The 26,646-nt window shown below is 47.0% G+C and overlaps 1 protein-coding gene across 8 annotated transcripts in view; it reads right to left on the bottom strand.

Moving 5' to 3' along the window:
• The window catches only part of REEP1 (receptor accessory protein 1), a 122,625-nt gene that overhangs the window by 49,864 nt on the left and 46,115 nt on the right, over positions 1–26,646 (bottom strand). For 7 of the 8 annotated variants that reach the window (XR_002342543.1, XR_002342544.1, XR_002342546.1 and 4 more), the window contains exon 2: positions 11,250–11,322. Coding sequence is in view for 4 of the 8 variants with exons in the window: in XM_021087291.1 (XP_020942950.1) it covers positions 11,250–11,322 (73 nt within the window). In the remaining 4 variants the exon portion in view is untranslated. Of the gene's footprint in view, positions 1–11,249; positions 11,323–11,714; positions 11,828–26,646 lie in introns of those variants that run through there. The other variant, XM_013995986.2, reaches the window with a different exon arrangement.

The raw sequence follows: 26,646 nt of genomic DNA, 5'->3' as shown, positions 1-26,646 counted from the left end.
GAATATCTTTAAAAAATGAAGGCAGTTCTAGCAAACTCTCATCTCAATAATCACATCTCTTAATGTGGCTCAAATAGATTAATCAGAGACCTTCTCTACTTAGAAAAATAAGACAGTCCCCTGGGAACAAGGTTGGCTTAGTCCATCAAAAGAAACTGCTTTCTGAGATACTACATACTACCAAGGTTACCTTGCAGCAAGGCAGTCTCCTTAACCAGAAGCAAACAAGATCTTGTCCAGCTGTAAAGACCATGGCATACTGGGGCCAGAATCCAGGAATTCCCAACACTGTGTCCAGATACACTGCCAGGAGCCAGAATTACCTCTTTGTAGGCATTTATTTTTTAGTGTTCAAAACATGTTCTAGTATCTTTTGTTAGAAATATCAGAAAATGACAAAAATGATAGAAAAAAATTTTGACAACCCCTAGCTACAAATTTCAGTGAGTCATCTACGCCTGCAGTGCCTACTTTCTCATCCCTCTCTTACTCAGTGTGCTGAATCCATTACACCAAAACTGCCCTCTGGGGGTTCCACTTGGTAATATACTTCAAGGGAGTGTAAGCAACCATTTTTCAGTTTTTCACTTGATTTACTTGACTTTTCAGATGGATTTGAAATTACTACTTGCTGAAAAACTCTCCCAACACTACAACTGTCCAGGTTTCCCTCTTGACTTTCTAGCTACTTCTCAGGCTCACTGATTCCTCCCCAGGGCTTTGTTCTTGACATTCTCTACTTACCTAAGACTAGACATTCTCCCTGAAGGAAACTCTGCATTCCTCACCTCACAGCCAACAAATCACCAAGCTCTGTCACTTCCACCTTCTTATTTCTCTTGAATTTATATTTTCTCCATCCTTCTGCCACTATTTCCCACCACCAACATCTCCTGTCTAAACCAGAACTACAGCCTCTTGACTGGTCTTTGCACCTCTGCCCTACTCCCAATCTGTCCTCCACATTCCAGTCAGAATGACCCTCTAAAATCCAAACTGGATGATTCCCCACCCTAGCTTAAAGCCTTCAGTAGATCCTTGTTGTTACAATAAGGTCCAAATTCCTTAAACCTGCTTACAAGTCCTTGCATAAATCGGACACTAATTATCTCCATCAAAAGCTCTCCTCCTCACCCACACCTCCTCAAATTTCCATTTCAATTATAATAAATCTCTTTCCATTTCCTAATGGAGCATCTTCCTCTGCCTGCAAATTTCAGCCCTAGGATATCAGATTAAATGTCATTTCCAGAGTTCCTGTCATAGTTCAGTGGTTAATAAATCCAACTAGGAACCATAAGGTTGTGGGTTCGATCCCTGGCCTTGCTCAGTGGGTTAAGGATTCCGTGTTGCCATAAGCTGTGGTGTAGGTTGTAGACACGGCTCAGATCCCGTGTTGCTGTGGCTCTGTTGTAGGCCAGCGGCTATAGCTCCAATAAGACCCCTAGCCTGGGAACCTCCATATGCTGTGGGTGCGGCTCTAGAAAAGACAAAGAGAAAAAAAAAAAAAAAAAGGTTGAGAAGAAATATACTTTGGAAAATACTGGTCTAGGTGGCTTTTTGAGAAGACAGAATTAGATAGTTTGTAAGGCAATAGATCTCCTCCATGAGATGGATGGATAGGTATATATGGGAGGAAATGGGTCTGTTGAAGTTGAGGCATGAGTGACTGACAGTTATGGAGCCACTCACACAAGAAAAAAAGTACAGAAAGCGCCAATTTAGGGATTAGACGCTGAGATCCATGAGGCTGAAGGTAGTCTGAGCGTCCAGAAGGAGATCCAAGAACACTGCCCAACAGGCCTCTTGAAAGGCAAAACTAAATCTCAGGATGGAGGTTGGGCCTACAGACACCCTGACTATACAGTCATCCACTGTGAGCTTGTGCCAGCAGATGATGCATACTCATCTGCAGAGAGGAAGCAGGAAGTGTTAGCCTAAAGAAGTTTCCATATATACTCCAGGGGTAACTCTGGAATGGACAGCTGACAGCACAACTGGGGAGTCCCTCTGGACTGGTCAAGGGCAGGGGTGAGGAGATAGGAGACAAGCAGTGACCCTTGGCTACAAGAAAAGGGTGGGAGGTAGAGTTTGGCGACCTTCCCTGAACCACAGAGGTGGGCTGAGACTCCTCAGCCCATCAGATCTTGCTGCCAGGTCTCCTGTTAGCCTGCAAAAGTCCTCCTCTGTGAGCTGTGGGGCAGCAGGCTTAGCCACCTCTTAGCTCACCTCACAGCTCACCTCACCTTTGGACCCTCCCCCATGCCAGTCATGCTAGTATTTCTTGAGCCTCTCACTCCTTCTTGCCTCTGGGCCCTGTTCCAGCCTCACGGGGAATCCCCTATGCCCAATGACTGAGAAAGGAAGAATCTGAGCCTGGTTTCCAGATGAGTATGCATCATCTGCTGGCACAAGCTCACAGTGGATGACTGTATAGTCAGGGTGACCCCGAGAGAGTGGAGAAGGGAAATTCCCTGCAGGCAGACTTCTGAGCAGCCCTCTTAGCCAGGAGGAGAAATGCCCTAAGGTAATTAAGGCCTTTATATTGTCACCAGGAATATTAATGTTATTTTCTTATTTTCCGTATTCTTGCTGTGACATCTGGGGTCTTGCTGACTAGAGAGGGACTGCCCTCCCTAGGACCAGCTAATTCATAGGGATAGTCAAATTGTTGCCCCACAGCACATGTGCAAACTGATCAATGCAGGATTCAGACTCCAAACTCTCTCCCTTATGGAGCTTCTACAGAATGAGCCAACATTTTCCAGCCCTAATCATCCCAGGGCCTGGTAGCAGACAACTACAAGCAGCCCCCAATCCCAGAGCCTGCTGAAATTATTCAAACTAGCCCATTCCACACTTGCTTATGCTGCCTTGCCTTGACTTTCCCACAGGCACCATAATAAAGGTCATTGCCACATTTTTCCCTCACTCTTCAACTCCTGATTGACCCTGCTGCTTCTCCATGTGGCCCTGCAGGGTGTGCTGTGCCCCCTATTTCCAGGGAACTGTGAGTAAAACTTCTTCCTCCATGAGTCATGTCTGTGTCTGCATGCCTTACTAAACCAGGCTGAAACAAATCTGGGGTACATTTTAAAACCCCAGGTAAGGATTTGGTAAGGTACTGGGAAGGGACAAGACTGAGCAGCTGGTGTTGAGGTGGATTGGGAATTGTGTGAATGGGCCCACAGAATGCAGATACTTGTGGCCCATTCTCATGCTCACTAAAAAGTCCTGATGGCAGAGGAGGCTCTTGGTAATCAGGTGGATGAGATGACCAGCCCTGTGTCTGTCTACTAGTCTTTCACCTCAGGCACCATATTGCATGTTCATTGGGCTTGTATACCAGTGGTCATGTGGAAGTGACAGGGGGAGAATATGGGCTCAGCTATGGGCATTCCTCTTGCCAAGACCAACCTGGCCATGACCACTGCTCAGATACCGAGGTGCCAGAAGCAGTGACTAAGCATCTCTAGGACAGTACCCTATCTCAAGGCACCAGCCAGCCTCCTCAGAACGAGCTCATTCTGCTAAGACCCTTCCTTCATGGAAAGCACAGCACAAAGTGTGCAATATTATTCTAGAATATTCATCTCTTGGGCATGTGGACTTGCTTTTCCAACTTCACTATTTCTGGCAGCCATACAGCAAGCTGTGAACTCAGTGAGTGCCCTTTTCATTTTGATGTATTCCACCCAACACTGCTTCTGACCAAAGGCTCTCTTTTATAGCAAAAGAAACAAGACAATAGACTGAGGCTCTGGAGAGTCACTGATCTCATCATGCACCCCACTGCCATAAGGCAGCTGGCCTAACACAGTGCTACAAGAGCTTTGGAGAGTTCCAGAAAGAACAAGGTGGGAGTCAGCATTCGGTGAGGTTGATAAGCTGCACCTTAGAGGGGGCAGTTTCTTCTCTGAACTAATGACTAACACATGATGCTACATCTTAGCCAGAATCCACAGCTTCAGGAACCAAGGAAATGAGAGTGTTGTTTCCTGTGATAAAGCCTGATGCTAGCTCCATGCACCTCAAAGTATGGTCCATGGACCAGCACCACAGAATCATCTAAGAGCTTATGAGAAATGTAGAACCTTAGGTCCTACTCCAGACTTAATGGATCAGAATCTGCATTTTAATGAAATTCTGTTTACTCATATGCATGTTAAAGTTGAGAATCACTGGTCTAACCCCCTCAGAACATTTCTGCTTCTTATCCTCAAACCTCTGAGCTCTGCTTTTTAATAATTTTAGCACTCAAGGGATGGATTTTTCAACCAGGGATACAAAACGGTTCTGATAAAGTAGAAATAGTGATCAGAAGGTCACCTGGCAATTTCAAAGCCACCAGGTCACAAGGAATTAGATAATAAAGGGACTTATGGGCTTTGATAGGATGACAAATTCTGATTATCAAGGGGAAGCAGAGTTGCTCTTATACAATGTGACAGGAAGGAGGGTGGATGGAAGTTAAGGATCCTCTAGGGAATCTCCTAGTATTGTCTTGTTCAGAAGTAAGGTCTATGGATCATTACTACAACCCTGCAACTCTGCAAAGACAAGATAAGGCCTCAGATTCCTCAGGAATGGAGATTTAAGCCACAGCCCTGGAGAAGAAACCTCATTCACTAACTGAAGGCACAAGGAGCATGGACTGGATGGTGGAAGAGGAAAGTAGCAGGAAAAATTGGGAAGGACTTTGGAATGGATGTCCCGTGGAATGCTAGGTGCTGTCCAGAGCAGCCTTCTGAATTATCTTAATTCTGCAAGGGTCTTGTTTTGCAATGTCTTTGAGCTATTTTGCAACTTTGTAAGCTATAGAAAACTGATTACGATCCAAATGATTTAGTCTATAGACTGCAAAAGAATTTTGTCCAATGGAGGTACCACTGGGTCCAGTGGCCCCACCTTCCCCAGAAATCAGTTGAATATCTATGAACAAATTAATTTCATCATTCCTGACTGCTAGTATGTCTGTTTTGGAGTGTCCTTTGAACTGTTTTTTTGTTTGTTTGTTTTGGTCGCCCACAGCAAGCTAAGTTCCTTGGTCAGGGATGGAACCCGAGCCACAGCAGTGACAATACTCTAGGCCACCAGGGAACTCTGTCTCTGAACTGTTTTTTAACACCTTACTGGTTCCCTCATTACTTAATGAGTTAAGTAAAATTTTTAATACGTGTTTGTTTTATATTTGTACAAGAATCATGATTTTACCCTTTAAAAAAAATTTTTTTTAGGGCCACACTCAAGGCATATGGAAGTTCCCAGGCTATAGGGGTCGAATCAGAGCTACAGCTGCCAGGCTACACCACAGCCACAGCAACATGGGGTCCGAGTCAAGTCTGTGACCTACACCACAGCTCAGGGCAAAGCCAGATCCTTTAACCCACTGAGTCAGGCCAGGGATTGAACCTGCATCCACATGGATTCTAGTCAGGTTCATTACCACTGAGCCTCTACAGGAACTCCGAAACTTACCTTTTAACTAAAGACAAAAATACTATGAACTCATAGCTACTTGCATAAATAAGAACTGTAGCTTCTATCCATATTCTTACTTACTGTGTCATGTATAGATTTAAATATTTTAACTAATTTTATTTTTATTTATTCTCCTTCTCCCCTTAATATAGTATATAGGGTGTGTTAGCAATGGTTCACTTGACAATTTAATATTTATTTATTTATTTGCTTTTTAGGGCAGCACCCTCGGCATATGGAGGTTCCCAGGCTAGGGGTCAAATCAGAGCTACAGCTGCTGGCCTGCACCACAGCTACATCAACGTGGGATCTGAGTCACATCTGCGATGTACATCACAGCTCAAGGCAATGCCAGATTCTTAACCCACTGAGCAAGTCCAGGGATCAAACCCGAAACCTCATGCTTCCTAGTCAGATTCATTTCCGCTGTGCCACGATGGGAACTCCAAAGATTTAATTTTTAGAGTGTTGAATGTTAAAGTCAGATCCTGTCACGGTCAGAGACGGAGAGAACTTTGCCAGAGATACTGTATCTGGAGCTGGACTCACATGAGGAAACTTGGGTTTGGCAAGTAAATGAGTGCTAGTCTTGTTGGAAGGTTGTTTTTTTGTTTTTTTTTTGTTTGTTTTTTTTTTTGCTTTTTGGGGCCGCACTTGAGGTATATGAAGGTTCCCAGGCTAGGGGCTGAATCGCAGCTATAGCTGTGGGCCTACACCACAGCCACAGCAACGTTGGATCCAAGCCACGTCTTCGACCTATGCCACAGCTCACAGCAACGCCAAATCCTTAACCCACTGAGCAAGACCAGGGATCGAACCTGCATCCTCATGGATCCTAGTCGGGTTCGTTGACCACTGAGCCATGAAGGGAAGTCCAAGGAAGGTTTATAAAAAAGCCAAAATCTAGGTAAAGGAGTGGACGTTGTGTAACCCAAGAAGTAACTGTAATAGATATCACTGCATTCTGTATTTTCACATACATAATATGCGGGCACACCTCATTTTGTTGCACCTTGGTTTCTTCAATGCACTTTACAGATACTGCATTTTTTTTTCCAAATTGAAAGTTTGTGGCAAACTTGTGTTAAGCAAGTCTATTGGTACCATTTCTCCAACAGCATTATTTTTGTTTCTTTCTTTTTCTTGGCCACACCCCTGGCATGTGGAAGTTTGCAGGCCTGGGACTGAACCTGTACTATATCAATGACCTGAGATGCTGCAGAAACAATGTCAGATACTTAATCTGCTGCACCACAGCAGAAACTCCCAAAAGCATTATTTTTAAAGACATATACTTTATTTTTTTAGAAATAATGCCATAATACACTTAATAATGTATAGTATAGTGAAAACATAACTGGTATATGCACTAAGGAAACCAAAAAGTCTGTGTGACTTGGTTTTTGGCGTTGTTTATTTTACTGCTGTGGTCTGAAACCAAACACGCAATATCTCTCGGGTATGCCTGCATTGCATCTGTGTGTATTTATTTATTAAAAAAAATTGTAATGGCCTTATTTGTGGCATATGAAGTTCCCAGGCTAGGGACTGAACCTGTGCCACAGCTGCGGCAACACCAGCTCCTTTAACCCACTGCATGTGCCGAGGATTGAACCTGAACCTCCTTATTGACCCCAGCTGCTGCACTCGGATTTTTTTTTTTATGTCTGCACCTGCAACATATGGAAATTCCTGGGCTAGGGACTGAATAGGAGCTATAGCTGAGGCCTATGCAACAGCCACACTGGATCCCAGACGCATCTGTGACACATGCCGGATCCTTAACCCACTAAGTGAGCCCAGGAATGGAACCTGCATCCTCACAGAGACTATGCTAGGTTCTTAACCCCATGAGCCACAACGGTAACTCCCAGAAGTCAGATTCTTAACCCACTTTGACACAGCAGGAACTCCAATGTGTGTATTTTTTAAAACTACTGGGAAAGTGGGTGTCTCTAATTTGGAGGGTGTCTCCCAGCCTGTGGGTTTTTATAGGAATCAAGGCCTATTATCTAGTCTTGGAAAAGTCAAATGCCCCAGTCCAGAATGATCTTCATGGAATGTTCCAAAGGCAGCTGGCAGCCAGTTCTGTGGTGGTGACATGGCAATAGATCCCTAACCAGAACCTTCCTGTGGCATAAGCTTGGCTGTCACCCAGCCTTCTTGGATTCTCCTCAGTTTCTGAGAATCTTTCCCCAGCCTTCTAGTTAATTTTACAAATTCCCATAAATTCCTTTCTGTTTAAGTTTTTGCCCCCCACCTTTGACTGGTGCAGTAAATTGGAAAAGACATAAAAAGCTATGAATATCAAGAGTGATATTTCTCAAACTGAGGATCTTGTTAAAAATGCCAATTTTTACTTAGAAGGTCTGGGTAGGGCTTGAGATGCTGCACTTCTAACTAGCTCCCAGGTGATAACCGAAAATGCTGGTCCACAGGCCACACTTTTGGTGTTGAGATCAAGAACACTGATGCTTGCAGAGAAGTGGCTGGAAAGTGGGAGGAACAGGATAAAGTTCAACACTGAGAAGACCGAACTTGACCTTGCAGGTGATAAGCAGCCACTGAAGGATCCAGGGGGAGTGAAATGAGTAGATTTCCATTTTTTAAAGGTTTGTGGAACTGCTATAGACAATGGAGTATAAGATGAGGGTCAGGAGGTGGAGAACCCAGGGAGGGGGTACGGTATGCAGGATAACAGCCCCCGCCCCCAAATGTCCTCACCCTAATCCCCAGAACCTGTGAGTCTATTACATTATAAGGGAGATGGGACTTTGCAGTTATTAAGTTAAGGACTTTCAGATGGGAAGATTATCGTGGATTATCCAGGCCCATTGTAATCACATGAATCCTTAAAAGTGGCGGAGTTCCTGTCGTGGCTCAGTGGTTAACGAATCCGACTAAGAACCATGAGGTTGCGGGTTCGATCCCTGGCTTTGCTCAGTGGGTTAAGGATCTGGCATTGCCGTGAGTTGTGGTGTAGGTGGCAGACGTGGCTCGGATCCCGAGTTGCTGTGGCTGTGGCGTAGGCCGGCAGCTCCAGCTCCAGTTAGACCCCTAGCTTGGGAACCTCCATATGCCTCAGATACAGCCCTAGAAAATATAAAAAAAAAAGTGGAGAATCTTGCCCAGCTGTGGTCAGAGGGAGGTGCGACTATGGGAGGGCGGAAGGTGCAGGGTGGCTGATTCTGACTTGACGGCAGAGGAGGAGGCTCCAGCCAAGGAAAGCAGGTGGCCTCCAGGAACTGGAAAAGGCAAAGAAATGGATTCTCCCGCACAGTCTCCAAAAGGAGGCTTGATTTCAGCCTAGGGAGATCCATCTGACTACTGGCCTCCAGAAAGGTGAGATAATGCATTTGTGTTATTTTGAGTCACTAGGCTCCTGGTAATTTGTTATAGTGGCAACAAAAAAATACAGAATACCACTGAAACATTCCAGGGAAGAATGATGAGAGCCTGCTTGAAGACAGAGGCAGCACAGAAGGAGAGACGTGATTACTAGGAGGATAGAGATGAAGGGTCGTAATCAGCGGGCATGTGGGTGGGGCTGGGTGGTGAGGGACAGGCAGGAGTCGAAGGAAGTTCCCAGGTTTGTCTCTCTCTTTTTTTTTCCTTTTCAGGGCTATCCCGGTAGCACATGGAAGTTCCCAGGCTAGGGGTTGAATCAGAGGTTCAGCTGCTGGCCTACACCACAGCCACAGCAATGCAGGATCTGAACCATGTCTGCGACCTACACCACAGCTCACAGCAATGCTGGATCCTTAACCCTTAAAGCGAGGCCAGGGACTGAACCCACATCCTCATGGATACTAGTCGGGTTCTTTTCTGCTGAGCCACAATGGAAACTCCCTCTCTTTTTTTTGTCCCCCCCCCTTTTTTTTTTGCTTTTTAGGGCTTCACCTGTGGCATATAGAAGTTCCCGGGCTAGGGGTCGAATCACAGCTGCAGCTGCCATCTTATACCATAGCCACAGCAACATGGGATCCAAGCCACGTCTGCAACTTACATCACAGCTCATGGCAATGCTGGATCCTTATCCCACTGAGCGAGGCCAGGGATGGAACCTGCATCCTAATGGATATGAGTTAGGTTCGTTACTGCTAAATCATGACGGGAACTCCCCCAGTTTCATTATTACCAAGAAACCAGTTAACCTTAACGCTCAAGCTTTCCCTCCTGGGAAAAGCACATGCTCACCGCCAACACAAACAGCTGCCCTGCTTGTCAGTTCTATTTTTCAGTTAAAATTAATGAATTGCCATTCGAGTCATAAACCAGGCTCCCGTAGTTTAGTCAGAGCAAAACAGTCACCAGGGTTTGCTCTCTCCCAGATGAGCAGACGGAATTGTTTCCCCCCCTGCAAAGCAGAGGATCAGACTTTGAACCGCAGTGACCCCTGTTTTGCCTCCTTCTCTGGCATCATGTTCCAGCCTCCCAGGCTGGAAGGGGTCGGGAAGGGGAGACCTGGAAGAGGCTGCCCAGCGCCTTCCCTGGGCCAAGTCAATTAGGAATCATGAGGTTCTAGGCTTGCAACTTAATGGCTATTTATAGGTCACACTCTGAGATTCCTTCACACATACCAGGGACCCAGCCTCCAGAGAACACAAGCCCTGTCTGGATCCCCTGCTTGGTAGCAAATGCAAGCCAGGCAAGCAGTTCTGGGAAACTGAGAGGGTGGGAGGAGATGGCTCTGGAGGTGGCTGGTGTCACCCTAAAAACACTCTGGGAAAGCTGAGAAAATAACAACTTCCAAACCTGCTTGGAATGATTTACCTGTGCCTAACTTGCCAAGTGACCTCTTCTGAGTAGAAAAGCGCCTGGTTGCCCACAGCACTGGGGGCTAGGATTATTGATATCCACCTACTGCTCCAATAAGGAAACCCAGACTCTTAGAAGTTAAGACTCTTAGAAGTTAAGACTCTTGTCCAGCATTGATTGCAACAAGCAGATGTCTGTCAAGACTTGACTTCATTCTCTTGAAGACAAAAGCTATATCCTTTGTACTTTGACCTGGGATTCTGTCCTACAAGGGGACGCCCCTTCTTCCCCAGCCCCCTGCAGGTCTTTATCATTCAGGGGCGGTCTGATGGTTTTCCAGCCTAAAGGTGCTGCAGCAGCACGTTTAGGGCTATGACTTGGGCACCTAAATTGCCCAACAGTAATACAACCCTCCAACCAGTAAGTGCTCCTGATCTCCTTCCTGTGTGTTCAGCCCTCTGCTAGGCACTGTGGGAAATGGTCACAGCATGACAGTCCCTGCCCTCTAAAAGCTCATAAAGTGAAAGGGCTTCAATCATGGGAGCATTCTGAACCCGGAACTAGAATGGAGATCAGAGCCCAAGCCAGGAGCCAGGAGACAAACCAGGTCAGCTGGACTCTAGGACCCAAGCTCCTCACCTCAATGCTAGACTGTCTCCCAGTAACACTGCTTTACAGTCTCACCTGCAGTTCAGTGAGATGAACTTGCTCTTCTTAAGCCATACATAGAGTGGCGTGCAGCAGACCGGGGGGCGAAGGGGGGGACGGGGAAGAGGCTGTTGTATCCTCTTACTGAGCCTCCCCCCTGATTGAACAAAGTCTAGCTCTAAAGAGGTGGTCTAGACAGGAGAGGACTCCTGGGTTACACCTGACAGGTCACATGAAATGAGGTTAATGAAGGGCCTCCTTGGCCCCGCTCCCAGTACCCACCATCCATCACCCTCCTTCAGGCCCAGCTTCCCCCAACTAACCCCATCAGCTCCCCCACCCCCAGCAAAAGTGCTACTTACATATTCTTTAATGTCCTTTGATTTCACGGCCTTATAGGAATAATACGCAGGGTAAAGGGTGCCAAATATCAGCCTGGAGGGAAGAGAGAGGGGAAAGGAGAAATGTGATTTCTATTCATCCTAGTTGATGGAAAATGTCTGCAATGAATGCCAGAAGCATCCTCCAAGCTACAGAAGATGCTACTATGAGGCTTACTTTTCTAAATGCCTTGAAGGTTTTTTTGCTCTTGGCTGGGGATGTGCTTAGAAACTTCTATGTCCTGTTATAGCACCCGACCCATCTTCCTAAAATCTCTCATTTGGCAACACAGAAGGGTAGTTTGGGATCATGGAAACCAAAAATGGGGGAGGGGGGAGAGTGAAGGTGGGAAGCCAAGCTGAACAGCCGAGATCCCTGAAATTAAAGGCCACATGTTCCTCCCTGCTGCTAATCCCCATCAGATGCTCTCTAAAACCCATCCACACCTTGGGCTTCCTTGTCCATCAAAACCATGTCACGCAACGTTTCTTCAAATTTCACTCCCTTCAGGCTTGATTTCAGCATCCTGCAGCCAAAGTCAACTGTTCAAACTGTAAATCCAATCCAATCCAACCCCTCCTCCCGCCACAAGCACCCTTCCCCGCCACACGCATCCATCCGCACCACATACATCCTTCCCCACCACAAATGCCTGCTCCCACCTTGCATTAACCTCACTTTGTATCACACTGCTCTGAAGATGAAGAAGCAAAAATAAGAACACCAGCCTGACTGGGCATCACCATCATGCCCAGGGCTGCTCACTAGGTCATTCAATAAGCTGACTCTTACAGCAGAAAACTGACAGAACACTGTAAACCAGCTATAATGGAAAAAGTAAAAATCATTCTAAATTTAAAAATTAAAAAAAAAAAACCTGACTCTGCATGGCATAGTTCTACCTGCCCTCATTCTCTCCACCTGCACTCTCCCCAACAGTGCCTGTGCTGTTCTCTCCTCCTTCATCTGATTGCTGCCTATTCATCCATCAGATCCCAGCTCCATGTGACCTCCTCATGGACACTTTCCCCAACCTACCCAAATAGGTCAAATCTCCCCATGACACTCTCAAAGTGCAACGCACATATGGTCAGGGTGCTCTTTTACTATTATCGGATGAAGATTTGATTGACAGCATCTCCCCATTTGGTTCTAAGTGCTTCAGGGCACAGAATGAATCTGTTTTGTTCCATGTTGTGTTCCTAGTACCTACCACATAGGGGGCTCTCAACGGATATTTTGAAATGAATGAATTAACGGCATGTTGGACCTGGAAGGGTTAAATCCTTTCACCTGAGAGGTGAATTCAGGTGTCACCCCCAGGTTTCAATTCAGGTGGGTGCATGCTGCTTGGGTATGGCAGCCGCCCTGATCCCAGTGGCCAGCATCTCCAGTGACCACCCTGTGGACAGAGTGGCACAAGGTGATAACACATTCGGGAAGCCCAAAGCCATGGCTCCCTCCTCAGAGAGGTCGGACAGAGGACACCCAGTCAGATGCAGTTTACCCAGCAGGGTCTGCTTTACCATAAGCTGTGGCCAAGTAACACTCCGAAATTCTGCATTCATCAAGAGTCCAGGGAAAAACAGAAAGGTAACTGAATCAACTCTGTTTCTGGTGCTGAAAAGGAAGGGGAAAGGGCCTGTGTGAGTCAAGGCCCTTAGTGCAGGTCCTTGACTCACACAGGCCCTGCACTTAGCGTTCTGCAGTCATGACCTTGGTCCTCAGACGCCTTGGTAAAGAGAACCTCTTCTCTCTCTCTCTCCTCCTTCTTTTTTTTTTTTTTTTTTTTTGGTTGTGAGTGGGTACCCACAGCATGCGGAAGTTCCTGGGCCAGGGATCAAACCTGTGCCATAGCAGCAACCTGAGCCACAGCAGTGACAACGCAAGATCCTTAACTTCTAGGCCTCCAGGGAACTCCAAGACAATCTCTTCTATAGACAAGGTACCAAGGTGTGGAGGGGTTAGTCTGTGTGTGTCTAGTTCCATGACCAATAGGAGTAAAGCAGGGGCTGGGATCCAGGCAGGTTGTTCTCCTCTGAGCCTGGCCTCTTACTATCACTGTCAGCTGCCTTAGAGAGCAAGGCCATCCTCTAGGAAGGCTGGAATCATGTCTGGGGAGTAAGATAAGCCAGCAAAGGGGGCAAAAGAGTAGCCTGAAAGTGGATAAGCAAAGAGATCCTGCTGTTTAACACAGGGAACTATATCTAGTCACTTCTGATGGAGCATGATAATGTGAAAAAAAAGAATGTATATATGTATGTGTGACTGGGTCACCTTTCTTTACAGTAGAAAATTGACACAACACTGTAAACTAGCTATAATGGAAAAAAGTAAAAATCATCCAAAAAAAAAAGAAAAAAAGTAGCCTGAAAGTAAGCAAGAAATTTAAGAGACGGACGGCCATGGTGCCAATGACACTGAGCCTGGGGGAAGCCCACACTGGTTCAGTCACAAGCCACCTTGGAGATAGAGGTTGGCCCCACCCCACCCTGCCCTGTCCCTACACAGTATTCTTTTTTTTTTTGTCTTTTAGGGCCGCATCCGTGACATATGGACGTTCCCAGGCTAGGGGTCAAATCGGAGGAGCAGCTGCCAGCCTACACCACACTACAGCAACTCGGGATCCGAGCCACATCTATGACCTACACCACAGCTCACGGTAATGCTGGATCTTTAACCCACTGAGTGAGGCCAGGGATCAAACCCACATCCTCGTGGATACTAGTAGGGTTCGTTAACCACTGAGCCACAATGGGAACTCCCCCTACACGGTATTCTTTTTTTTTTCTTTTTGCTATTTCTTTGGGCCGCTCCCGCAGCATGTGGAGGTTCCCAGGCCAGGGGTCAAATCGGAGCTGTAGCCACTGGCCTACGCCAGAGCCACAGCAACGCAGGATCCGAGCCGCGTCTGCAACCTACACCACAGCTCACGGCAACGCCGGATCGTCAACCCACTGAGCAAGGGCAGGGACCGAACCCGCAACCTCAAGGTTCCTAGTCGGATTCGTTAACCACTGCGCCACGAGGGGAACTCCCCTACACGGTATTCTAGGTACCAGGGAGAATTCCTTCCTCTGTGAGCCCTGCCCTGACCTCAGGCACCCCCTGAGGATTAGGTTCCTCCTCTCCTGTTCTTCATCGGACATTTCCCTTTCTTAGCCCTCATCTGTATCACTTACAATGGTTTATTCAATGCCTGTCTCTCCCACGAGACTTCAAGCTCACCAAGTCAAGGATGGTGTCTGTCTCGCCCATGGGACTGCATCCCCCTGGGCCTGGCAAGTGCTCGGTAAATATATGTATGTTCACTGGGGGGAGTTTCAGAGAGCGGTGAGGTCAGGGCCATCCAGGGACACCCATGACCTTGGGACTGAGTTGTCAGCAGTGAGGGGGATGCCAGACGGCACCCAGCTGATTCAGCAAAGCCTCGGGCACAAGGCCACAGTCTCCGGAGAAATAAACACGCCCTCCTTGGGCCCAGACGCCCAGCTTATTAGTCACATCTGCCACGGTGGTGGCTGGTCCCTGCACTGAGGCAGCGTGCCAACAGCAGAAGGGACAGGTAGAAAGTGCATCTCCACCTGACATCAAAGAATCAGCTCCCCTGGGAACCCCAACCAGCGATACCCCCAACGGGTCACAGAAGCGGGAAGCCTCACAGGCGCCCAGACAAGAGAGGCCTGTGCTCGTCCATCTGCTGGAATTGGATGCGAAGTGGCTGCCAGGGTCCCCCTATCTGGCTCCCGTCTGACAACATGGGGACAGTAAAGCGAATTTGCTTTTCTGTCTCTAAAAGCTCAGTGACACTGGAAAAAGGGAGCACAGGCAGTATTTCACTGCCCGGGGGAGGAAAATGGCAAGTTCTACATCTCTTTGGGAGAAAGGAAATAACAAATGAAGTAGGTCCAAGCCAAAGGGGCTTGGGATTTATGTCCATTCAGACCAAGTCCTCCTGGCAAGGCCCTTCTTCCCCAGTCTCCGGGCCCACCCCTCTCTCTGCTCTGGATCTTGGCCAGCTGCTGTCCCCCAGTGAGCCTGCTGGTCTGCCTTCAAGCTGTGACCTCCTGCCTGCTTGCTCTTCGCTCTTCAGCCTGAATCTTACCACGTGATCTTCCCATAACCCCTTTCTTTTCTTACCTCCCCCCCCAATTTAAAGTCCCACTAAGCTTTTTTTTTTGTCTTTTTTTTTTTTTTTTTTTTTTAGCTATTTCTTGGGCCACTCCCGCGGCATATGGAGGTTCCCAGGCTAGGGGTCGAATCGGAGCTGTAGCCACTGGCCTACACCAGAGCCACAGCAACGCGGGATCAAAGCCGCATCTGCAACCTACACCACAGCTCATGGCAACGCGGGATCGTTAACCCACTGAGCAAGGGCAGGGACCGAACCCGAAACCTGATGGTTCCTAGTCGGATTCGTTAACCACTGCGCCACGACGGGAACTCCCTAAAGTCCCACTAAGCTTTTAAGACCCATCTCAGAAGAGCCACTTCTAAAAGACAAAAGAAAAAAAAAAAAAAAGAGCCACTTCTGTTTTTGATCACCTGTCTTTCAGAATTTTCTTGACACTCCTTAAGTCTGTTACAGCCCTTATGTACTAGTTTTGGTTGGGTTTTTTTTTGTCTTTTCTAGGGCCACTCCCGCAGCATATGGAGGTTCCCAGGCTAGGGGTCTAATTGGAGATGCAGCCACCAGCCTACACCAGAGCCACAGCAACGTGGGATCCGAGCTGCATCTGTGACTTATACCACAGCTCATGGCAATGCCGGATCCTTAATCCACTGAGCAAGGCCAGGGATCAAACCCGCAACCTCATGGTTCCTAGTCGGATTCGTTAACGACTGCGCCACAACGGGAACTCCTTATGTACTAGTTTTAATAATAAAACATTGAAAATAATAATATCAGTGGAGTTCCTGTTCAGCAGTAACAAACCCGACTAGTATCCATGAGGACTCGGGCTCAATCCCTGGTCCCACTCAGTGGGTTAAGGATCCAGCATTGCTGTGAGCTGTGGTGTAGGTCACAGACGAGGCTCAGATCTGGTGTTGCTGTGGCTGTGGAGCAGGCCGGCAACTGCAGCTTCGATTCAGCCCCTAGCCCAGGTACTTCCATATGACACAGGTACGGCCCTAAAGGAAAAAAAAAAGATAGTGGGAGTTCCCTGATGGTCCAGTGGTTAGGATTCAGTGCTTTCACTGCTGTGGCCCGGGTTCCATTCCTGGTCTGGGAACTGAGATCCCACATCAAGCTGCTGCATGCCGTGGCCAAATAAATAAATAAATAAATAAAAATAATGATGTTAATATTGAGGGCTCACTAATGCCAGGCACTGCTCTACCAGCTGTATACACTCTCTCAATCCTCTCAACATCAGACCATAGGGGATATGAATTCTACTGCTCTGTTTCACAGACCAGGACTCTGAGGCCCCAAAGACACAGCAGCCAGAAGCTGAGCTGGGATGTGACCCGGACAACTTGACAGCAGGCTTACTGTCCCCCCACCCCCACCCTCAGCTCCCCCTAGGCTGCCTGTACTGGCTGAGTGAGACCATCCGGGCCTGAGCTGCGCGGGGTCCCCAGCGCCTCACACAGCCCCTGCCCAGATGGGTGCTAGACAAACGTCAGATGAATGAATACTTATCAAACAACTGCAACCTCTTTCCAAAGAACTCAGCCCACTTGAGGGCTTCACGTAACTCTCTCTACAAGGTCAAGAGGAAAGTGATAAAATTCTCAGGAGGATTTAAAGCTATTTAAGTGCTCAAGGTTGGCTCAAGAGTGGGACAATGGAGGCTTGAGTGCCATTCTCTAGAGAGGAGATGGGCTCCGTGCTAACACTCCTCCCAGTTGTCTGAATGAACGTAGCCTCACATGGGGGCTCCCAGCCCTGCACCCTCCCCCTTCTGCCTGCTCTCATTTACCGCCACCCTGAAGCACCCAGCCCAACCTACTGCCTCCCTTTATCTGCCTGCTACATGCTCCCATCTTTGCCCTCCATTCCCCCTCTTGCTCCAGATCAGGGTCCTCCATCCAGGTTGCCGCCCCCACCTCCTCCAGAGCTGCAGGGTCAGGAAGGTGCCGTGGGTCTCACGTGAACACCATCCTCTGAGGCCGTGGTGCCCAGATGGGGGTGGTTTAATTGTCCGAGGGACATCTAGGCAATGTCTGGAAAGACTTTGGTCATCACAAAGGAAAGAATGCTCCTGGCATCTAGTGGCTGAGGCCAGGGATGCTGCTCAACATCTTATGACACAATCCCCACAAAGCATCATCCAGTCCACAGCACCAGAGGGGTCGAGGTGGAGAAACCTATCTAGGGTGCTATTTCTGGTACCCTGGACCCTTCACCCGAGCATCACAGGCACTGTGCCCCAAGTGGTTTTTAAAAGAGCCCAGAGTAGAGTTCCTGTCATGATTCAGTGGTTAATGACTAGCATCCATGAGGAGGTTCAATCCCTGGCCTTGCTCAGTGGGTTAAGAATCCGTCATTGCTGTGAGCTATGGTGTAGGTCGAAGATGTGGCTCCGATCCTGCATTGCTATGGCTTTGGTGTAGGCCAGCAGGTGCAACTGAGATCCCTAGCCTGGGAGCCTCCTTATGCCATGGGTGCAGCCCTAAAAAGCAAAAAAAAAAAAAAAAAAGGCGCCCAAGGTCCCAGGCAAGATGGCAAATGCTCAGAAAAGAGTAAATGGTCTGGAATGCAGAGACCACACACCTACCAACTGGTCAATGTCAGGAAGAGGCAACTCTGAAGCTGGTTATCAACATCTGACCAAGGAAGAGAGGTACTGCTCACGTGAACTGATGGTAACTGGGATACCAGTCAGGGTCACCAGGGAGGGCTGCCTGCCGTTCCCCGAGCCTGCAGGGGACCAATCGCTGGCCTAGGGCTCAGCTACAAGCTGTGGCACCGTGGTTACTAACCAGGGCCAAGACTTCCGCAAACCATGAAACAGACGGTATTTTCCACAGTCTTCCCAGGTATCTGAGTGCTGGCCCAACATTTCCCCATGCCCAATTATGTTCCAAATGTTTAAAAATCAATGCTAGCAATATTTTTTGGTTGAAATTCATTTTTAAAACATGAAATAATAGGCCTATTTGTACAGTTGTTCATATTATGATAAAACAAATGGAATTTAAGAAACGGTATACCATATAGGAATACTGAATTTCTTTTTTCTTTTTGGCTGCATCCAAGGCATATGGAAGTTCCCAGGACAGGGACTGAATCTGAGCTACAGCTGCAACCTACACCACAGCTGCAGCAACGCCAGATCCTTCACCCACTGAGCAGGACCAAAGCTTAAACCCATGTCCTCATGGATACTAGTCGGGTTCGTTACTGCTGAGCCACAACAGGAACTCCTTTATCCATTTTACTGATGCATATTTAGGGTCTGTTCAAGTCATCACTACAAATAGGATTGAACTAAGCATCTTACATGAGTCTTCCTGGATATGTGAGACTTTACAGTTCACACACAGCGTGGAACTGCTAGGTCACAGCAACTGCCCCACCTTCCTCCAGACAAGGCAAAACCACTCCCTATAGAGGCTATACCCGTTTCTACCCCTTTCTGCAATGTAAACAAGTTCTGATGTTCCCCATTCTTGCCAAACTAGTACAGTCAGGTTGAGAAATTTTTGCCAGTCTGATGGGTGTGAAATGGTATCTCGTGCTTGTTTTAATTTTTATTTCCTCATTTACAAGTGAAGTTGATCAACATTTTGTGCCTCTTGGCCATCTGGCCCCCTTAACTGGACTATTTATATGCCTTTCCTCCCCTGCCATTAGGTTATCTTTTTCTTACTGATTTTTAGGACTTCTTTGTGAATTCTGGGTATAAGTTATGCCTTGGACATAGGCATTGCGAACTTCTTTTCCCAATAAAGAGCCCTTTTAACTTTGCTGTGGTGCCTTCTGTTGTATAAAAGTTTTAAATTTTATGTGGATAAATATATCAATCTTTTTTTTTTATATAGCTTGTTTTTTTAAAACGTCTTGTTGAAGAACTCCTGGTCACATATATCTTCTCATAACACTCTTTAATGTTTGCTTTTTCACTATTCGGCTTTAATTCATTAGGAACTTATCTTTATGTATGTCGTGAGTTAGGGATTCAACTTCATTCTTTTCTGTATGGATCCCAACTGTCCCGGTCACATTTACTGACTTTTTTCCCAAGGATGTGCAATTCTACCATCGCTATATGTAAGGTCTTCTAACATGAGCAGGTATTATTTCAGCTCTCCACTCTGTTACACCAGCCTACTAACTAACCATGCACTTACACCACAGTGTCTTAACTCTCACAGCTTTATAATAAGTCCTGATACTCTTAAAATGGTCTTGCTTATTCCTAGCACTTTGTTTTTCTAGATGCACTTCAGGACAAGTTTGTCAAGTCCCATGAAAAACCTTATCGGCATTTCGACTGGAAGTGCACTGAATTCACAGACTTACTTGGGAAGATTTACCATCTTTTAAATCAGTTTTTCTCTTCATGAACATGGTCTCTTTCATTGATTCATGTCTCTATAAAGATCTTGGACATGTTTTGTTTTATTTATTCTTGAGTACTTCAGGGGTCTTTTTTTGGGGGGTGGTATCGTGAGTTTTTAAAATTAGATTTTCTAATGGTTATTAATGGTACACAGGAATATTATTGGCTTTCCATGTTGATTTCAGAACCACTCATTTTGCTGCAATTAAAAGCATCTGGGGGAGTTCCTGTCGTGGCTCAGTGGTCAACGAATCCGACTAGGAACCATGAGGTTGTGGATTCGATCCCTGGCCTCTCTCGGTGGGTTAAGGATCTGGCATTGCCGTGAGCTGTGGTGTAGGTGGCAGACGCGGCTCGGATCCTGTGTTGCTGTGGCTCTGGCATAGGCTGGTTGCTACAGCTCCGATTAGACCCCTAGCTTGGGAACCTCCATATGCCACAGGAGCAGCCCTAGAAAAGACAAAAACATTTGGGGAATTCCTGCTGTGGCACAGTGGGTTAAGAATCGACTGTAACAGCTAGGGTCTCTGCAGAGGCATGGGTGTGATCCCCAACCTGGCATGGTGGGTTAAAGTATCTGGCACTGCCATAGCTGCGGTTGTAGGTCATAGCCGTGGCCCATATTTAATCCCTGGGCCAGGAACTTCCATATGTTGTGGATGTGGCCATTTGAAAAGAAAAGCATTTGGAGTCCCAAAGGCATTACACCAGGTGGAAGAAGCCAAATCCCAAAGTCAAGATGCTGTATGATTCCATATACACAGTTCTCTGAAGAAGGAAAATTTAGAGGGACCAAAAACGGATCAGTGGTTGCCAGGATTAGAGATGGTGGGAGGGTTGATTACAAGGAGAGTGAAAGAATCTGGGGAATGATGGACTGCCCTGCATCTTGATTGTGGTGGTGGTTACTTAATTGCATGCATTTACCAAAACTCAGAATTCAAACTCACACACAAAAAAACTCATACTGAAAAGAGTACATTTTACTAATTATATTTCAATAAACTTGTCATTTAAAAAAAGGCATTTGGAGGAATTTATACTCATAAGTGTATGTGTGTGTGTGTGTGTGTGTGTATTTGTCTCCAAAATGGATAAAGCTGACCAGGCATCCGCCTCCAAGCTCTGAGACAACCTGCTGATATTGAAGGGTCTATGCGTAATAAGGCAGGATTCACAAAATCCACAAAACACCTCCAGGGCCTGTTCATGCTACAGCTCTGAAGAACTGTCTCAGCCACACTATGGGCCTAGGTTCTAAATGCAGCTGAGCAAGCCTGCTCTTGACTGGGCTCTGTAGGAAATATCCTTACTCTCAGTGGTTATGCAAACTTAAGCTGGGCAGTTTCTCAGACTGGGTGCATAGCTGCAGGTTCCCAGGGCACAGCAAACCACCTGGGCTTTGGTTGCCATGGGGCCCAACCTTTGGGCCTCTGCTTCTACTTCCCCACTGTGACCTTCTCAAAGGCTAGAGGAAGAAAATATGAAAACAGCAGAACTGTCCCCCCTGTGCATTTGGCTCCCTGGAGATTATATTACTATGAGTTATAAGCTACTATTTATTCACGGAGTGCTCATTATGTACCAAGAACTGTGTAAAATTCTTTTCAACCATTGTCACTTATCATCTGCATATGACCCTAGGAGACAGAAAGTATTATTTTCCTTATAATACAAATGAGTAAACTGGAATTTTGTGACATCAAAGAACTGAGTTTCACAATTGTCCAGGGGAGGGGGCCTTGAAGCCAGGTCTATCTGATCCCACTGCCCATGACAGGCTGCCTTTTTTTTTTTGGTTTGGTCACACCCACAGCCTGTGGAAATTCCCAGGCCAGGGATCGAACCTGCACCACTGAACAAATCTGAGCCACTGCAGTAACAGCACCAGATCCTTAATCTACTGCACCATAGGAGACCTCCATTACACTGCCTTCTGAACTTGACCGTAGCACATGGCTGAGAACCTGCAGTGAGCCCTGAATGAATGAATAAATGAATGAGGACTGGGAGAGAAGGAGGGAGAATGCTGCCTGCTTCCTTGCCCAAGAGAGTCCCACTCTGGCCCTGCATTACGTATTTATTGACGCCAGGTGACAGGATAATTCCAGGGGTCCAAGCACATACACTGTTCACACAAATAAGAGATAAGTTTTATCTCTCCATCCAAGCTGATCTTAGTAAAACAGAAACAAACCACATCCTCCTTCCTCACTTTGGCACATGATTCTACTGACCCCTCTCTGGCAGAGCCTTTCTTTTCCCAGGCCTGACTCCTCGCTGCAGGACTCCTCACACATACAAAACTCTTCCTAGGGGAACCCCCTCACAAACATCTCATTGACTTATTTGCTCCTTTGATCTACACCACAGCCCTCTGGGATCATGGGGTGGGGGAGGGGGGGTCTTGTCACAGTTAACACATGAAAAACTGAGATTCAGAGCAGTTCAGGGACCTCCCAAAGGCCCCTTCCCCATCCAGTATGGTTCAAACCCATGCTTCCTGCCCTGAAGTTCAGGGCCGTTCTTCAGCCCACATATCGCCCGAGAACAGAGAGGGGTTTTATTGCTTATTTAGAGCTGTGTGTAATGTGTGTGGCAAAAATCCAAATGTAAATTGGATTACAGAAATACTCCCAAATCCAATTTAGAAAAGCACAAAACAGTACAATTATGCTTCAAATTTTCAATTCATGCTGTTAAGCATTAAACTCTGCAATCCAACCCACTCAAATCCTGCTCAAGCACCAGCCTGAATATATATTTTTTTGGCCACACCTGCAGCATGTGGAAGTTCCTGGGCCAGGGATGGAACACCTGCAGTTGCAGCCTGTGCAGGATCCTTAACCCGCTGCACCACAAGGGAATCTCCTGAGTGTGTGTATGTGTATATTTATATATGTGTATATATACATTTTGTCTTTCAGGGCCGCACCCATGGCATATGGAGTTTTCCAGGCTAGGGGTCAAATCAGAGCTACAGCTCCCAGCCTACACCACAGCCACAGCAACACCAGATCTGAGCCACATCTGCAGCTTAGACCACAGCTCACGGCAATGCCAGATCTTTAATCTACTGAGCAAGGCTGGGGATCGAATCTGCGTCCTCAGGGATATTAGTCAGATTAGTCTCCACTGAGCCATGATGGGAACGCCTATTTTATTTTTTAAATCTAAATTGCAGAGATTTCTGGGAGTTCCTGTCGTGACGCAGCAGAAATGAATCCGGACTAGGAACCATGAGGTTGCGGGTTTGACTCCTGGCCTTGCTCAGTGGGTTAACGATCTGGCGTTGCCATAAGCTGTGGTGTAGGTTGCAGATGTGGCTTGGATCTGGTGTTGCTGTGGCCGGCAGCAACAGCTCCAATTAGACCCCTAGCCTTGGAACCTCCATATGCCGCGAGTGTGGCCCTAAAAAGGACAAAGAGACAAAATAATAATAATAATAATAAATTGTAGATATTTCTATTCTTAAGAAATCCAGAAGCTGAGCCTTAAGATCAGACCTGAGTTCAAATCCAGGTCCATCACTAACTAGCTATGGGATTATGAGTGTGTTTCTTAACTACTCTGAACCAGCTTCCTTGAATGTAGAGAAGAAAAACACCTATGTTCAACAGCCACTGCACAGATTAAACAAGGAGACTATAGGTAAAGATTTAACAGCCCACAGACAGTAGAGAGGAAGGACAAATACTAGTTCCCCTCCCTTCTACAGAAATAGTCACTTCTAATGCCATTTCTTTTGGGTGCAAACCAGTTTTCCTCCAATCATTAAGTATTTGTTGAGCATCTATTATGTGCCTTGGGCCCTCTGATAGGAAAGGCAGCCAGTAAACATTCAATTATACAAATAATTGATTCATAACAACTACTGGAATCTTGCTGAGTGTGTTTTGAAGGAGAAATCAGATTTCCTTCACATAACTATCCTGTGGCTGCCCATCTCCCAGCCTGTATCTGTTCCCAGGATCTGAGAGCCAAGCCCCAACTCTCAGCCAGAGGGTCCCCTGGTAAAGGCTTATGGTTTTCTCCTCCTGGTGGCCTTTCTCTAAAGCCCCTACAAGGAATATACTTGGTGAGCAGAAAGGTCTGATGGGCCTTCCTGTCTGCACCATGAGAGTGGGGGTGGGGCTCTTGGAGCTGGACTCAGGGTGGTAGTTGTGGGGTAGCTGTGGGATGTTCTGGGAATGTGTCTGCTCAGCTCATGCCCTTCTGGCTCCCACATGGCAGGTGCTGGTGTCGCCTACCCAGCCAGCTTTTGCAGGTCTACCCAATGTACCAGCGCCTGTCTGGGAGAGTGTCAAGGGGCTCCAAGGGAGGGGAGGGGAAAAGGGTAAACCTTTACTGATGCCCACGGGTGCTGCACCAAGCACTGATCCCCAGAGCAGTCAAGTGAAATTGCAACCATTATCCCCTTTTCACAGGAGGGATCTGGGACTGAAAGAGGTTATACTCATTCATTCATTCATTCAACAGATACTGACTCAACACTCCTCTGTGCCACAGTCTGCGTCTAACACCAGGTCACAGAGCTGCCAAGTGGGTGAGCTGGATTCAAGAATCTACCTGGGGAAATTCTGGTCATGGCTCAGTGGTAATGAACCCGACCAGTATCCATGAGGACACAGATTAGATCCCTGGCCTTGCTCAGTGGGTTAAGGGTCTGGTGTTGCCATAAGCCGTGGTGTAGGTCGCAGATGCAGCTCAGATCTGGTGGTGTGATGGCTGTGGTGTAGGCTGTCAGCTACAGCTCTGATTCAGCCCCTAGCCTGGGAACCTCTATATGCTGCAGGTGGGGACCTAAAAAGAAAAAAAAAAAAAAAAAGAGTCTTCCTGGCTTCAAACCCCTTACTCTTTCCAGTCTGACATGATACCTCAAGAAGGTAAGAGATTTTCTCCTCAGGGCAATCACAAAGTGGTTGGAGTGCCAAGTAGATCAGAATAAGACAGCTGGTGGGGTGAAGCTGTGTCTATTAAACATTGAAGAAAAAGCCTATGGTGATGTTCCAAGAGCCTTCTTCGTGAGGCTGTGAGCTCGCTGAGGGTGGGGACTGGGTCTGCCCCATCTCAGCATCTCCGGTGCTGGCACAAGGCAGGCGAGACACACAACCTCATGGGTGAGATCCACATGCATTATGCTAAGTGAAAGAGGCCAGACTTAAAAGGCTCTATGTCACTTGACTCCATTTATGCGACATTCTAAAAAAGACAAACCTATTAGAGACAGAAAACAGATGTGTGGCCAGAGGCTGGGGGTGGAAGGCGGGGGAGTTGACTTCAAAGGGGCATGGGGAAATTTCTGGACGTGACAGAACTGTTCTATATTTATACTGTGATAATGGTTACATGACTGCATGCATTTGTCAAAGCTCATAGAACTACACAATCAAAAAGTAAATTTCACTGTAGGCAAATTATGCCTTCATTTTCTTAACAGGAAAAAAAAAAAAAAAGAAAAGAAATGCATATAAGCAGGAGATTTACAGTGAAGCTTAAGCTTCGGGGCCCCTTAGCTTCATGGGTCCTGGGCAGCGTTCTAACAGTGTGCTCTTCAAATTTTTTATGACTTTTTGTGAGAAAGCCCCTCCTCCATTATAAAAGCTTAGGGCTCTGTGAAACTTAGATCCACTCCTGAACACAAGTACAAAAACAGATCAAGAAAGGAAAAATGCAGAGTTCCTGCTATGACTCCGCGGGTTCAGTACCCGACATAGAGTCTGTGAGGATGTGGGTTAGATTCCTGGCCTTGCTCAGTGGGTTAAGGATCCGGCATTGACACAGCTGTGGCTCAGATTCAATCCCTGGCCCGGGAACTTCCATTAAAAAAAAAAAAAGGAAGAATGGGGAGTTCCCTGATGGTCTAGTGGTTTGGCTTCAGTGCTTTTACCAGGGGCCCAGGTTCAATCCTTGATCTGGGAAGTGAGATCCCACATCAAGCTACTGCGGCCAGAAAAGGAAGGGAGGGAGGGAGGAAGGAAGGAGAGAGGGAGGGAGAGAAAGAAAGAAGGAAGGAAGGAAGGAAGGAAGGAAGGAAGGAAGGAAGGAGGAAGGAAGGAAGGAAGGAGGAAGGAAGGAAGGAGGAAGGAAGGAAGGAAGGAAGGAAGGAAGGAAGGAAGGAAGGAGGGAAGGAAGGAAGGAAGGAAGGGACGGACTCTCAAGGAGTTGGACTTAAGGGGGACCTAAGACCTGGTTCCAAAGACAACCCACGGAGCAGAACCAGCACGGACACAAGTACAGAGGTTTTCCAAGGTTCCCCATGACCACATGAGCACCAACAATTTGTCGGTCCTACACCTATGTTCACCACCAAGCACATGTGTCCTGGTGTGATCTCAGCCACACCAAGTCACTCAAGACAGGTAGGACAGTTGTGACCTAACGGGGTGTGAAAATTTTAAATGCTGGTGAACTGGTGTAACAAACGTTAATCACTCTTCCAGCTCCCCGCACAGCAATGACCCGCACTGCCTGGTGTAGGGAAGTTTTCACCTTATATACTGGAAGCTGAAAATGGTTGATGTTCACTTTTCCAGCCTCCCTTGCAGCAGGGATGTGGGCCTGTGGTAAATACACCTTCCCAGGTATGAACCCCAGCCCTGCAACCTTCTCACTCAGTTGTACTGAGGCTGCAGTCTTCATGCTGATGATTCTGTGATACTATGTGAACAAATACTGCCAAATGAGTTCGGTCTTACGGGTTGAGTCACTGATTTTCTTATGGTCAAAATCAGCCAGGTTAACAGAGCAGAATGCAACTGAGATTTAAAAATGGTTCTGTCTCAAAGAAATATTTGCAATCTATCTTCATAGTAGCATTATTCACAGTAGCCGAGAGATGGAAGCAATTCAAGTGTCCATCGGC

This window comes from Sus scrofa, chromosome 3 (assembly GCF_000003025.6).
Source record: "Sus scrofa isolate TJ Tabasco breed Duroc chromosome 3, Sscrofa11.1, whole genome shotgun sequence".
In the NCBI taxonomy this organism is placed as follows: domain Eukaryota; kingdom Metazoa; phylum Chordata; class Mammalia; order Artiodactyla; family Suidae; genus Sus; species Sus scrofa.
The sequence above is the reverse complement of the archived record's forward strand: the minus strand, read 5'-3'. Positions and strand labels throughout refer to the sequence as shown.